The sequence below is a fragment of the Coturnix japonica genome, chromosome 28 (assembly GCF_054131305.1).
Source record: "Coturnix japonica strain WE chromosome 28, WE-NBRP24, whole genome shotgun sequence".
Classification (NCBI taxonomy): Eukaryota; Metazoa; Chordata; class Aves; order Galliformes; family Phasianidae; genus Coturnix; species Coturnix japonica.
In genome coordinates this window covers 8,468,279-8,483,640 of record NC_140690.1, presented here as the reverse complement: position 1 = coordinate 8,483,640, position 15,362 = coordinate 8,468,279, and the positions used below count along the sequence as shown (strand labels likewise).

General features: G+C 47.8%; 1 protein-coding gene across 1 annotated transcript; it reads left to right on the top strand.

Annotated features, from left to right (window-relative positions):
- Positions 1-12,718: 12,718 nt before the first annotated feature.
- Positions 12,719-14,843, top strand: LOC146756292 (uncharacterized). The gene is made up of 2 exons (XM_085524968.1): positions 12,719-12,858; positions 12,964-14,843. Exons 1-2 carry the CDS (start codon positions 12,837-12,839, stop codon positions 14,394-14,396), a joined length of 1,455 nt encoding a protein of 484 aa, XP_085381094.1. The 5' UTR covers positions 12,719-12,836; the 3' UTR covers positions 14,397-14,843.
- The last annotated feature ends 519 nt before the right edge of the window (positions 14,844-15,362 follow it).

The window sequence follows — 15,362 nt, the reverse complement described above, 5'->3', positions numbered from 1 at the left end:
CACCCAGTGTTTGCTTTCACCATGGTAAGCACATAATACTTGCCATTGTGACTTGCGTAATCCAACTCCATAACCATGAAGCAGTTATAAAGCAGGTATGTTTAATGAGTGATGCGCATACACCCTGGTGCATGGGGGATAGCTCCACCTTACTTGCACACCGTTAGGACAAAATGTGCAACAGATATAGGCTGAACTAATACATAATCAATAGTTTGCAGGAATTTGGATACATATTAATTATATTCATGAGACCCCATTAGCATGCAGTCCCTCCCCCCTTGCGTATGTGTACTGAGTTGTGGGGGTGGTTGTGGGATGAAGGCTCATCATCTTCCTCGCTGTAAACTTTCGACCCTGCGGGAGGGGCACCCCCCAAACTCATTCCAGCTTGCTCTGGTGGATATCTAATCACCACACTGTTCTGGGGCTCTTCCACCCTTCTCTTCATGGCCTTCATCTCCTTGTTTTCTCAAAATTAGTGTCTGCAATTCCCCCTCTCTGCCCCCCCTTAACATAAACTATCTATCTGTAACTACCCTTTGCCTTAGTGAGGCCCCCTTTCCCTTTCTGTAGCAAAGTGTTCCCTTTTCATCTACTATGCGGTCTTTTTTCACTATTCAATTGTGAGATGGTGGCAAGGTGATATAATCAACCTGCCACTCCTCCCTGTATTTAACCTTCTGCCATTGTCCTTGCCCACAGAGAAGTTTCACCTCTTGGCTTGTTTAATTACGGCACGTGTTTCACAGTCATGAGTAACCTGCGCGATAGTGTCCATAGTTAAGTCCAACTCTCGGTCTCCGGCCCACTTATATGTCACATCTCTTCCCTGATGGCCCGAGGTCTCATGAGCCCATCGAGCTAGAAATAACTCACCCTTATTCTGCCAGTCCAAGTCAATTTGAGAAACCTCAATTCTGGCAGCTCAATCTGCCTGATGGTTGTTCTGTTGTCCTTCAGTAGCCCGATTATTGGGCACGTGTGCATCCACATGAGACACCTTTACAACTGTACCTTCGGGTTTCAATGTCTTTCCACAGTCCAGCAGCCCAAATAGGTTTACCCCTCCATTGCCAGTTACTTTTTTCCCACTGCTGTAAGCACCCCCATGAGGCATTTGCCACCATCCATGAGTCAGTATAAAGATAAAGCATTGGCCACCTCTCCCATTCAGCAACATCTAAGGCCAGCTGGACAGCCTTTACCTCTGCAAACTGACTTGATTCTCCTTTACCTTCAGTAGCCTCTGCAACCTGTTGTGTGGGGCTCCATTTGCGATGCTTCCCTACGATGTGACATGATCCATCAGAGAACAGGGCATATTTCTTTTCATTTTCTGGTAGCTCGTTGTATGGTGGGGCCTCTTTAGCACGTGAATCCCCCCTGTGGCGCAAGTGGTAGAAGTGCCGCTCTGCTACACAGGAGGCTCGAATCCCGGGGGGTTGGACTCGATGATCTCTAAGGTCCCTTCCAACCCGCACGAGACTATAATACTATGATACTATGACACCTCTTCTGCTGCTGATGTTCCAAACTTTTTACCTTCAGGCCAGTCCATGATCACCTCTAGGATCCCTGGAAGGCTGAGGTTCCCCATCTGAGCTCATTGTGTAATCATCACAATCCACTTGCTCCAGGTGGCATCAGTAGCACGATGGGTGGAGGGAACCTCTCCTTTGTACATCCAGTTCAGCACTGACAGTCAAGGTGCCAGAAGGAGCTGTGTTTCAGTACCAACTACTTCGGAAGCAACCTGAATCCCCTCATACGCAGCTAAGATCTCCTTCTCAGTTGGAGTGTAGCACTCTTCGGACTCCTTGTATGCTCAACTCCAAAATCCCAGGGGTCAGCCTCAGGTCTCTGCTGAGGCTCTTTGCCACAAAGTTCGAGTGGGACCTTTCTTTCCAGCAGCAGTGTAGAGGATGTTCTTTACATCCTGTCCCATCCGTACTGGCCCCAGGGCCACGGCACAGGGTACCTCTTGTTTAATCTGCTCAAAAGCCTTCTGCTGTTCAGGGCCCTATCCAAAACTAATCTTCTTCCGTGTTACCTGATAAAGGTGTAGGGCTGTAGTTTGGAACGTGCATCCTCCAAAAGCCTACTACACCCAGGAAAGACTGTGTCTCATTCTTGCTAGTTGATGTAGACATGGCAGTGAGTTTTTCGATCACATCAGTTGGGATGTGACTATGTCCATCCTGCTACTTTATACCTAGGAACTGAATTTCCTGGGCAGGCCTTTTGCTTTGCTTAATAGCTTGTAAAAGAATTTGGATTATTTGCTCTCCTTTTGTGAAAACGTCCTCTGCTGTATCGCCCCTCACAACAATGTCATTAATGTACTTCAGGTGTTCAGGAGCACCACCCTGTTCCAGTACAGTTTGGACCAACCTATGGCAAATGGTTGGGCTGTGTATCCACCCCTGGGGCAAACGGTTCCAAGTATACTGAATGCCCCTCCAGGTGAAGGCAAACTGTGGCCTACTGACGTATCTGCAAATTAACCTGACTTATCCCAGGACCTTGACTTTCCGGGGAGAGACACAAACATGGATGCCATGATGTCTTCTCTCATTTTTTCGCTGCGTCACACTCCTTATATACCATCCTAAATCCTGTGCAGACACGTACACCCTCTACGCAAAACCCGATGCACGCGAGAGAGCCTCTACACACACCTAACTAAACCCCCCACCCACTAACTCTAAATCTGCAGGCCTTACTCAGCTATTCTACAACACTCCATCTACTCAGAACTACTGTATGCACTCATAAATCCTTGCAAAGACAGCTTAGTTCCCCAACAGCCGACATTCTGCAGCCAAAGGAATGGAGAAGAAGGCATTAGCAATGTCAATGGTGGCAATGGTGAGTGAGTTTTGCTGATCACTCCCTGATTCTCCAGCTGGCGAGTCAAATCATGAATGGGGAGCAAGGAATCCCTGTTAGTGTGGTACTGCTGTCTGTGCACTGTCTTCGTAGCAATCGGTACCTGCTGCTCTTTTACTCGTAGCAGCCCCACAACAGATGGGTCCTCTGACAGGTCAGGCAAAACAGACAGCTTCTTAATGTCCATATCTACAGCAGCTATTCCAAAGGCCCATCGATACCCCTTCGGAACCTTAAATGTCCCCTTCTGAGGTAATCAATACCAAGTATACATGGAGCCACTGGGCCAGTCACAATAGGATGCTATTGCCAGTCATTTCCAGTGAGGCTTATTTCGGCTTCCAACAGTTCTTGAGAGCCCCCAATCACTCCAGAAATATGGATTGATTCTGTCCCTTCATGACTCGAGGGCATTAGAGTGCACTGTGCACCAGTATCCACCAGTGCCTTATATTTCTGTGGTTCTGATGTGCCAGACCATTTAATCCACACAGTCCAATAAACTCTTATTATCCCTTTCCCCGCCAAGACTGAGGGCAGGGCCCCTCTATTGGTTACCTGTGATGACTGGAGCAACTCCACTGGTGGTTGGTCTCTTTTGTAGTTCTCTCACCCGTGCTCGTAGTACAGGAGTAGGCTGGTCGTGCCACTTCCTCATGTCTTCTCTGTGGTCCCGTAGGTAGCACCACATGGAAACACGCTGTGCAATCTTACTGTTGTTCCTTGCTCGAGCTGGAAAGCACACGCGTCTAATAGCTGAAACTTTTGATGATACAAGTGAGGAGTAGGATTGGAATATTTTGATCAGGTCCTTCACTAGACCTGGTGACCCGTATGGAGACTGACCTTCATCCGTCGTTTCTGATACTACTACTCGACCATCACAATTAGTCGATGGAAATAGTTTCTTGTGCATTTCATCTATCAGTCTTCTACTCGTGAGATGGCAGAAACTGCGGTGTGTACTGGGGGGAGCTGCTCTTCATAGTTTCAAAGTGTCATAATCAGTTCAAAAACTTGAGGTCTTCTCTCTTGTTCCTCAGATCTTCCAAATGTTGTTGCCAGTGTCTGTGCATATCTTTCTGGTGCTGTACTTGTGAGTTTCTGCCACATGCTAGGCTTGGTCCTCACTCTCTCAGGATCACGGTCTTGTGGATCAGGGTCATACAACATGTGTGCCCCGGTGGCGCAGTGGTTAAGGACACCGCCTTGCAACACTGGGGCCCGGAGTTCGAATCCCCCCTGTGGCGCAACAAGTGGTAGAAGTGCCGCTCTGCTACACAGAGGCTCGAATCCCGGGGGCTGGATTCGATGATCTCTAAGGTCCCTTCCAACCCGCACGAGACTATGAAACTATGAAACATTTCCACCACGGTCATTTCCCTCAGGGACTGGATACCTTTTTCGATGGTATCCCACTTACTAGTCTGAGGCTTCAAAGCATTCTTGAAGGGTTACATTTCCCTCACGGCTGTTAACAGTCCAGAGGGTGCCAGCTCCATCCAAACATCTGCTAATCTCTCTGTCGATAGCTGGGTCTCTGGCAATGCTTCCTAGTTGGTGAGATTCATTACCAGCTAGAGACAGGCTGTTGGCCCCGTTGTCCCAGCAGCGAATCAATAAGGCAAGAGACCTTCATTTTGATGCCATGTAAACTCCTTTCTTGAGCCTTGGAATTCATCCATCTTCAGAGGTTGATGAACGGTAATAGAGATTTCCTCCTCATCACTCTCTTCTTCATGCCTCTTAGTTTTTGTTTTTGTTTTGTTCTGTTTTTTTGCATTTCTCAGTGCCAATCCAGACCCCCTACCTGGATCTTCTGCTGCCTCCTCCTCTGCTTCTCCTTCTTCTCGTCCTAGACACAAGGATACCCGTTTCCATTTCTTCCTTCCACAGGGGCAACTGATATTGTTACTGGTGCCTCCTGTGACTGATCAGAGTTGACTTGGGGATTTTTTTTTTTTGAGGCTTGAACCTCAGATCGGAAACTCTCTCTCTCCAGGGTAGTAGTATATAGAGCACGGTAAGCATAAGCCAACCCCCAAGTATGGTTTACCTCCTTAGATCTCTGACTCAAATACTCAATTTCTCAGGGTCCCTCAGGTGTTCAAGAGTGAAATCCCATGACACTGCGGGTCCCCACGCTTCTAAGATTTTTCCTAAACCTTTCCATATTCCCTGCCAGTCAGCATTTTCTGGTTTTGGAGGGGACTTCCGCATAGAACGAATGGAGAGAAGTACATTCATATATATTGATAATGATAACATGAACATGAGTATGAACACAAGGATGAACACTAACTCGGTTTTCAAAAACTGTGTGGCAATCTGATAAGGCAGCCTGGAAACCGGATTGAACATCGTGGTGTTTGTAAAATTAGCTGCTGTGAAATTAGCAATTGTGAAATTAGTCATTGTAAAATTAACTATTTCATCTGGGATGCAAGTGTCAAAATTCACATCATACCACATTGCATAGAAGTAGCAGGCAGGTGTCTCCATCAATGCCCTTACTTGGTTGTATAATGCATATATTCTATAACAAGAAATCCAAAAATTAAGAAGGGGCCAATAAGTTCCAAAGAACATGATGGCTTTGAATCCCCTATGCAGTGCTCCTAAAATAAAGAGCAGACTCATAGCTGGCAGTAGCTGGCAGGCGCTGTAAAAGTCACAGCTAGCTAGCTGTGCTCTGGGAGAGAAAGAAATCCCTTTGTTTTCTTTACAAAAGCAAGACAGCAATGCTCAGAGTTTACAGCTACTCCTGAATGTTGACAGTTTGCCTGGACTTTCAAGGTCACACTCTCAGTGAGCAGCTACAAAAAGATATCACTACCCTAAGAAAGCTCTCTGAGAGCAAAGAGAGATTTGTTCTAAAAGCTAAAAAGCAGCAGCTTATGCCCGCCATCTCCACCAAAATCTGTCACAGGTTACCTAGATTTACCTTTGTGAATGACAGGGGGCAGCTGGCCCATAGGGCCCCCAGCCCAAAAAAGAGAGCTCCAGCCTGGGAGGAGATTATACATATGTCCTCCTCCCATGACTTATCTTTGGCCGCGAAGTCCTCTGGAATATGTAGTTTTCTTCTGAGAGATGAGTATTCGGAACGTTGTTATTCCATGGAACTGGAGTATGAAGCTTCTAATGATCCACACTGTACATAATGTTATGATGTGGAATATTGACAGCAACATTATAAAACCATGACACAATGTTTTGCCCACTTTGTGTTAAAGCCAGAGTTACAATTTTTAATCAGTCAATATCGTCGCACTCTTAGCTCCAGTTTTATTCAATTTCTTGCCAGAGTAACCTGGCAGGTACAAGAATTTCTGTATTCCTACTTGTTTTCTTAGCTTATATTTAATTAGTCCAAAAAAGGAAACCTTTTCTTGTTGGGCAATAGCTTCTGAGAAGCATCAATATCAACCAGAAAATGAACCTCTATATCCTGCTTTCCTAGATGCAATTTCCCACTGCAGTTTGCACACTGTTTTCCTTCCAGTGGGGAAGAGCCCACCCTGGGCTCTTTAAGACCCCACCCCCTCACCTCTCCCTGAGGGGATATCTGGGTCCTACTGCCTTATTCTAACACCGCAACTGTAACAGCTGTTCTTATTCCCAATTCCCTTACTATCTGTACGTCAATCAGTTTTGTTTTCGTTAGTTTTCATATCATTCACCGCCCTTCAGTCCTGACATTCCTTTTATACCTTGCCAGTCCTTCTTTCTTCTGCCCGTGTCTGTCCCAAACTTTCTTATTTTCCAAACTCTCATCATTACATAAGCTACTAACATCCTATTTCACTTTCGCCTCCTTCTCTCCAGAGGTGTCCAGTGCTAACAATGGGATTTCAGGTTTGCTAGATCTCTGCACATGATGACTATTCTCACTTCCATTGCCCCGTCCTCTCCACCTCCCTCTTCACTGTTTACAGCAGCAGACTCTTTCCCTGGCTCTCTCTCACTCCAGAAGTTCCTCCTGGGGGAGGGAACAATGAAGGGGGATTGCTCTCACAGAATCACAGAATTGTACGGGTTGGAAGGGACCTCTAGAGATCATTGAGTCCAAACCCCCTGCCAAAGCAAGTTCCCTACACCACGTCGCACAGGTAGGCACCCAGTCAGGACTTGAGTATCTCCAGAATCTCTCATACCAGCGCAGATAAACTCACTTTCTCCTTAACCCATTTTCCTTTGTACACTATTCCACAATTTGTACCCTCAGTTACAGTTCCACATACCCTCAATTATAATTTGTATAGGTATATCACGACTTTTATATATATATACATACATATATATATATATACACATCACGACTTTCATTATATATATATATAAAAATATAGATATAAAAGTCGTGATATACCTATAATACATACACATTGTGTTACTTTATACAGTTATACAGTTAATTATTTTAACTTCTCCTCTTTGGATCCTTTATTACTCAGGTCTTTTTTGTCCAGCACCGAAAATCCATAGTTCTATTTCAGATGTCTGGACAGACATGAGCTGCAGTCTTTGTACTTATGGATTTTACCTAATTTTTAGTAACTACAAATTGCTTCACTTAGATACTGAGACCTTGAAACAAAATACTCATATCTTGTTCTAAATGCAGAAACAACAATTGATTCCCACAAAATGTATGGCAGTCAGTTGGTGTCTGTGGCAATTTGGAATGTACTGCACTTGGTACGTAGGGTCACCCCCAATATATTAGACCTTATCTTTTTACAGCGGGGAGATTAGGGAGGGGGCTGTGTGCCGCACTTTGAGAGGAATGCTGTGTATACACTGACCATACTGGGGTTGTAAGAGAAACAATGACGAAACTACGAGAGGGACTAGAAAAACGGAGAAAGGAGAGAGATGCAACAAAGCTGGTATGAATCAATGTTTAACTGTTCTCCCTGGCTGACTACCTTGCTGTACAATTTAGCGGGACCTCTTATTTTATTAATCCTGAGACTAACTGTTGGACCATTTCTGTTCAATACACTTATTGCCATTGTTAAGGGTCGGTTAGAAACAGCCTATTTAATGTTAGTAAGAAAAGAATATGAACGTATCAGTAGCAAGGAAGAGGATGAATCTACCCTCCAAAGGGCTAAAGAAGCAGTAAAACGATTTAATGAACAAAATCAGGATAAAATAGAAAAGGGGGGATTGCGATAGGTAACGGTTAAGTTTGCTAGTCAAATCCAGACTCAGTGGTGCTTTCTCAGGTGTCCTGGAATGTAAACAGTGCTGTAAAATGTAAATCATGTTGTAAAGCAGAGAAAATAAGAAGCAGCAGGCACTGCAAACTACACATTGCCAGGGCACATAAGCTGCTAGAAAATAACCAAAGAATAACAGAAAAGACTGATGATTTTCACCCCCACAACACTCTACGACCCCAGCAATAACCTGCCCAAGCCGCAAGAAAGACTGCAATGTATACAAGATATAAGAACTGTATAAATGCAGAACCGATCCATTGTTCAAATTGCCACCCTAGCAGAGTACAGACTCCCCTCAGTGCCCAGCTCTGTTTTGCTCACTTTACCACCTTCCTTAATTGAATAAAGCTATCCCTTTATGTAAATCACTAGACTTTGCCTGGTTTTGACACGAGAATCTATAACCGCCAACCACACGGACCACAAAACCCACACAGAACCCCATGGTATCGCTGCACAGAAGACTTATTAGGACCCTTAGACAAGGATGGGAGGAAAGTCGTATTCTTACAGCAGCTTCTGGGTAAAGCTCCTAGCCACAGCTCGGTTCCATTGCAAGAGTTCTGTTCAACACACAATGTCCTCTGGTGCTGTACCTGAGATTACATCTTGCTGGGACATACTCGTGGGGGTTAGGAGTAACAGGAACGCCAGGACAGCAAGGGAGGGATGCCTGACCACAAGGGTGTGCGAATGTCCCCACCGAAGGAAGCAAAGAGAGCCGGCAGAAAGCGATGCTTCATTAGCGTAACAAAACACAGCCCCCATTCCTCCCTCCCTCAAACCGCTCTCCCCTACACCCCTCCCATCGCCCTCCCCCGAGGGCAGATGTGCCATGAGAACGAGCTCCGGGCGTGCTCGCTGTGGGAATTCCTGCCTTCCTGAGCCCGTGCGGAAGAGGCGAGAGCCTGTCTGGAAGCCATCCGGGCAGCACCGCGGGGCAGGAGGTGCACCAAGGCCGTCCTGCGGCCAGCTCCGGGCTCAGGGCACTCGGCATCCTCTGCTCTACGCGACTCCGAGGAGCCCGGCTACCTGCACCAGAGCTGGGAGCAGCCTGCTCCGCACCCAAGGTAGGTGCCCTTCGTGGCTCGTGCAGAGGAGCGCACGCTTCCTGCCCCCTGCCAGCAGCACCGGGAGAGGAGCGGGGAGCGGCCCCGGACGGGGCGGAACCCGCACTGCCGTACCCCAGGCGGGACCCTGGTCCCGGCTCCAGCTCCCACTCAGCGCAGCAGGTTTGCTGGCCCAGACGGGCTGCAACCAGGGCAGCAGTTTATGCAGCCCGGGCTGGGCTCCGAGGGGCACGGGAACGGGCTGGGAGCTGGGACAGTGAGGAAGGGAGCAGAGGAGGTCAGCGTGCTCTGCTGCCCGGTTGGATCTCTGTAACACAGCGCAGCTGGGACTGCAGTTCTTCCTCTGGGCCACGGGAGACACGAGACGGCCTCGCTCTGCAGCTGTGCACGAGTGGAATGATGGAAGCTTTAAACTCCCCAGTGCCTCCTTTGGAGTGTCTTAATGTGAAGCCTCCAAGAGGGAATTTCCACTCCCCCTGCTCCTCCTCCCCGGCAGTTCCCAGCTTCCCTTCTGGGACCCTGCGGGCAACACGTGCCTCTGGCGACCCTTGAAATGGCGTTACCTTTTGTTTGCTGAGCGCTTGCCTGATGGCTCAGCTGGGGCTGTGCAAAGCCCTGGCAAGGCTTTTGTTGAGTCTGTCCCGGCAGCTGCAGATGCCTTGAGCGCACAGCTGTGGGCCCTGAGCACGTTCAGCATCTGCAGCAGCTCCGGCACTGGGCTCTGGAACATACAATGAGAAGCTGGCAGCACAATTCTACTTCCGCTCCTGAGAGGATGTACAGACATCTGCCAGAAGATTTAATCCATTTGCCACCAGGTGTTCCCCTCACTGATCTGTAGAGGCAGTGCTCTAGCAGGCTGCTCTGCTGGCAGCTGCCATCTGCGCTGAGGCTCGCTGTGTTTGTGTGTTGGGGGCTGCATTCACAGTGTTCTTCCATGAACCAGGTGCTTTTCTGCACCTCCTGCTGGATGGTTGGATGGCCATGCCATATTCTAACAGTATTTCTGCAGCTCTTTCCTGGGTAGCCATCCCCTTTAGGCGTGCTGGCTGTCAGTCGAAAGATCCCCAGTTGGCAGAGACTGTCCTTGTTGTATATTCTCAACTTTCTTCACCACTCAGACCTCCAATAAAACTCCCTTTTCCCATTCCTGCAGCAAAGGTAGACAATAAGCAGTCATTCACAGAAGAGTTTGGGATGCACTTAGTGTCTCTTGTCATCAGTTTGTTTCCCTTCTTGCCATCCTACAGACTTTCCCCATTGGTCACAGGTGGATCGAAACACAGTATACACTCCTAAGGGAGAAACAGGCTTATATTTGTTGATATAATAGGGATATGCTGTAGTGATTTAGTAGTGACAAACAGGATCGGAGGTGGCTGGATACACTTGGTTATTTACTGCATAGAGGGTAGGGATACACACACACCTACAGGTGGCACTCCCATCGAGTCACGAGGCTCAGAGTAGTTCCCCTTTCTTTCTCGTGTCTTTAGACCACAGAGGTAAGGTGCTAGTGATTGCGGAATCAAACTCTATAATCCAGAGATGGGTTATAAAGCAGGTATGTTTATTCCAGTGTTGTGCAGTGCCGGGTGCAAGGGGGATAGCTCCAACCAAACTTGCACACCGATTTGTAAAATCGTGACATAGATATAGGTACATCTAATACATAGTCAATGAGTTTTCGAAATTCTGATACATATTCAATAGTTCTTTAGCATGCAGACCCCCCTCTTGTTATCGCCCATCTTATCAGGGAGATGCAACTCCTCTTCTGATATTTAAACTTCTAATCCTCTCCTCCCCAGGTGTCTCAGGGAGATCTCACTTCTTATCTGCATCCTTCCTGCTCTCCCAGAGCCATTGTCTCCATTCCTTGTTATTCTAACTAGATCATTCCTTTTCCCACCTACACACTACATATAACTATCTCCCTCTAGCCCCCCTTTGTTCTAAATTCCACCAGAGCCTCTGTTTCTTGCATCGCTGTTCACTAGGATGTGGCTGGATCTTCTCCTAGTCCCAAGCGTGCTCAAGGGTTTGTGTGGAAGGAATCATACCTGCACAGTCCCTCTAAGGCTGAACCTTAGAGAACACAAGAAAGCTCCAAAGTAACCACAGGTGTCTTACAGAAAGTCTGTTTTGAGAAGGAGTCTTGACGTCAAGCTGCAAGGGATCTCTGTGCAGGTGTGAGCTGCAGAGACAGCCCTGCTTGAGGGCGGTCCTGCAGTGTAGCCTGCTGCTGTGCAGCAGAGCTGGAGGGGCACTTGGGCTGCTCCCTGATTTGGGGTAAGATGACTGCCTCCTTGCCTTGCTTTCTCTTTAGTCCCCGGCTCAGTCTCGGCTGTTGAACTAAGTGTCAGCTACCAGTTGTTTCAGCCTCCCAGTTTGAAACAGCTTTGTGACGGTTCATCTCTTTGAGCCAGACTGTTTCCTGTGCTGCAGCTCATTGTCTTCCTCTGCAAGGCCAGGCAGCGCCCTGCAGAAGGGCTGAGCTGGGACTGGAACTGCTGCATTCCCTCACAGCTCCCCTGCCATTTCTCTTCTCCCTGCAGGCTCCAGTTCAACTTCTGCCTTCCAGCCGTGATCATCCCAGCCTGCAGGAGAGCAGCAAATGGCTGCAACACATCCAGCTGAGGTAGGGGTTGGGGAAGCAGGCAGGAGAGGCCAAATGGCCAGGGATGTGAATGCAGGGGAAGAGGGAGATGCCGTCACGCAGCATGTGTGTGCTGGGGACAGAGAAACGGCTGGGATGGGAGGTTCTGTCCTGTGCGAGCTGTTTGCCTGGGCCTTGGCTGTTCCCAGCAAGGTGCTTCTTTGCTTGCAGGAGCCCGTGAGCTTTGAGGAGGTGGCCGTGTATTTCAGCAGGGAGGAGTGGGCGCTGCTGGACCCTGCGCAGCGAGCGCTCTACCGGGACGTGATGCTGGAGACGTACCAGTGCGTGGCCTCGCTGGGTGAGAGCTTGTCTGCCTTTCCTCCTCGTTAGGGCACCTTTGGCTGTGCAGAATGAGCCTCTGCAAGCTGGGCCTTGAATAATTGTCATGCAGCTACATATTGACTAACACCACAGTGCCAGCAAGAAAGGAGATACTGAGAAGCATGAGTTTCAGAAGGGATTAGTATGCACGGCACTGTGATCAAAGCTGCAGAGTCAGTGCTGGCAAGCAGGCATCAGCCAGGAGGGAGAAAACCAGCCCTTGTGTTGTGTGTTGCATGGTGCCACCAGCTCCAACTCACAGATGATTCCCTGGTTACTGCTATAGAATTTAGGATTTTCCATGCAATTGCCGTCAACATTTTGATGCCTTGACCTCTGGTAGATTGTAAGAAAATAAATAAGCTGTTGTAAAGTTAATTTGAATGAAAAAATATCCCTTCATGATGTTCAGAGACGTCAAAGCATTCTTTGCTCCAAGGGAAGCTGTAGGCGTGGTGTCATTCAGGCCCAAATGGTGGTTTCTCCTTGGGGAGGGAGACAGAGTGAGCTGTTGAACAGGCACTGTGCCAGAATGAGGGAAATGCTCTCTTGTTCCCTGTTTCTCTCCCTGAAGCTCCATTTCCAGGCCCCAAGCCCGTGGTGATCTCCCTGCTTGAAAGTGGGGAAGACCCCTGGATCCCAGATGTGCGTAGCCCTGAGGCCATGCCAGGAGACCTCATTCCAGGTGAGATGGTGGAGGGAAGGGGAATGTTGGGGCTGTAAGAGCCTTCTCTGCCTGTGTTTTATTTTGGGCACCGTGTGCTATTGCTGCATTTTCTCTGTCATCCAGCAGCTGATGGGATCAAAAATGCAAAGGAGGTTCTGCAGAGAAGTTGTGTAGCAGATAGACAGTGGGGTCACATCTCTGCGGAAGAAATCAGAAGGGATGCCCATGAAGGCCTGCAGCAAGGTCCAGGTGAGCACATCAAGAAGCCCCTGGGAAAGCGTCTGGGAATGACATTGAGGAAGCCAGTGGACTTCACCATAGGTCCAAAGCAGCCTGAGGAAACCAGGAGCAAGGATGCGTGCCAGATGAAAAAGCAGAATCTGTGCACTGAGTGTGAGAAAAGCTTTAAAACAGATTCCAGCATCACTAACCGCCAGTGCATGGACTCAGCAAAGAGGCATTACGAGTTGTGTGATTCTGCAGAGAGCATGAAAAGGAGAGTCCATCCCACTGGCCAGCAGTGCATGTACACAGGAGAGAGAGCCTTCGAGTGCTCTGATTGTGGAAAGAATTTCACGGACACTGGGAGCCTCACTTCCCAGCAGTGTATCCACAGAAGAGAGAGAATGTACAAGTGTGCTGAGTGTGGGAAGAACTTCAAAGATAGTTATGAACTCAAAAGGCACCACCGTGTCCACACAGGAGAGAGACCATATAATTGCACTGAGTGTGGGAAGAGCTTCAAAAGCAGTTCCAGACTCACTTGCCACCATCGCGTCCACACAGGAGAGAGACCATATAATTGCACTGAGTGTGGGAAGAGCTTCAAAAGCAGTTCCAGACTCACTTGCCACCATCGCGTCCACAGAGGAGAGAGACCATATAAGTGCACTGATTGTGGGAAGAGCTTCAAATATAATTCCAACCTCTCTTACCACCAACTTGTCCACACAGGAGAGAGACCATATAAGTGCACTGAGTGTGGGAAGAGCTTCAAAAGCAGTTCCAGACTCACTTGCCACCATCGCGTCCACACAGGAGAGAGACCATTTAAGTGCCTTGACTGTGGGAAGAGGTTCAAACAAAGTTCCAACCTTACCTACCACCGTCGCATCCACACAGGAGAGAGACCATTTAAGTGCACTGAATGTGGTAAGAGCTTCGAACGTCATTCTCATTTAATGCGCCACCAGCGCATCCACACAGGAGAGAGACCATATAAGTGCAATGAATGTGGGAAGAGCTTCAAAAGCAGCTATGAATTGAAATGGCACCAGCGCATCCACACAGGAGAGAGACCATATAAGTGCACTGAGTGTGGGAAGGGCTTCAAAATCAGCTATGAATTGAAGGTGCACCAGCGCATCCATACAGGAGAGAAACCATATAAGTGCACTGAGTGTGGGAAGAGCTTCAAAAGGAGCTATGAATTGAAGGTGCACCAGCGCATCCACACAGGAGTGAGACCATATAAGTGCTCTGAGTGTGGGAAGACCTTTACCACGAGGCGTGCTTTGAAGTGCCATCAGTGCATCCACACGGAAGAGAGACCCTGAAAGTGTCCTGAGTGTGGGAAGAGCTTCAAAGGGAGTTCTGAATTGAAGCATCCATACAGGAGAGTGTCACGGTGTTATCTAGATCAAACGATGTCCGTGACAGGGGGTTAGCAGGCTTTTGGGCTCCCTGCCCCCCAAAAATGGGAAGGGAAAGGGGGTAGGGAGATGGGAGCTGGGCTCAGGGAAACAAACAGAGCAGCAGCAACAATCTAAGGAGGAAGACTTACCTTACTAACTATGATGTCGGGATGCAAGATTACACAATATAATACAGTCTAATTGAAACTGAGGTCCTCTGGGATGTGTAGTTCTTCTCTGTGCTCCACATGATGATATGATGAGAAATACCAATAGAAAAAATATTACCAAACCATGCCATTCCATCTCTTATTCTACATCGCTACATCATGCTTAAAATACATATAAATAAACAAAAATTAAAATGTATGACACACACAGGTCTATTTACATATATATACATAGAATTACTGACTGCACTGCCCCAACATCAAATTCCTTTGTGGTACATATTGAACATGCCCATCTTTCTGCGTCACCCACCAAGTGCTCCCAGGTCCCTGGGCAAAAAGAGTTCTACATGGACAGGTTTGCCCTTTCCAGATGCTGGAAGGACCCAAACAGCTTTTCCCAACATGTTCTTTACATGTACTACAGGGATCTTATCTCTCTCTACATTGTGCAGGGGGCTGGATTGGCTAGGACCCTCATGATTGACAGATCTTCTCATACTGAGCAACCAAGTGGCTTCTGCCCAATGCTTCTCCCAGTGCTTCAGTGTTCCACCATCTATTGCTTTCAACATAGCTTTCAACAACCCATTGTTCAATTTTACCAGAAGCTGGTCACTGTAGGGGATATGATAAACCCACTGTTTTTATAAGGAAACGTTTGAATTGTGTCTCATTTTCAGATTCATATCTTTCTTGGGTGCCATGTCACCATAGG

Bases quoted from the DNA above. Each gene is read 5' to 3' on its own strand.
- LOC146756292 (XM_085524968.1), top strand. From the start codon at position 12,837: ATGCCAGGAGACCTCATTCCAG. The intron at 12,859-12,963 runs GTGAGATGGTGG...TCTGTCATCCAG, and splicing joins GCCAGGAGACCTCATTCCAG to CAGCTGATGGGATCAAAAAT.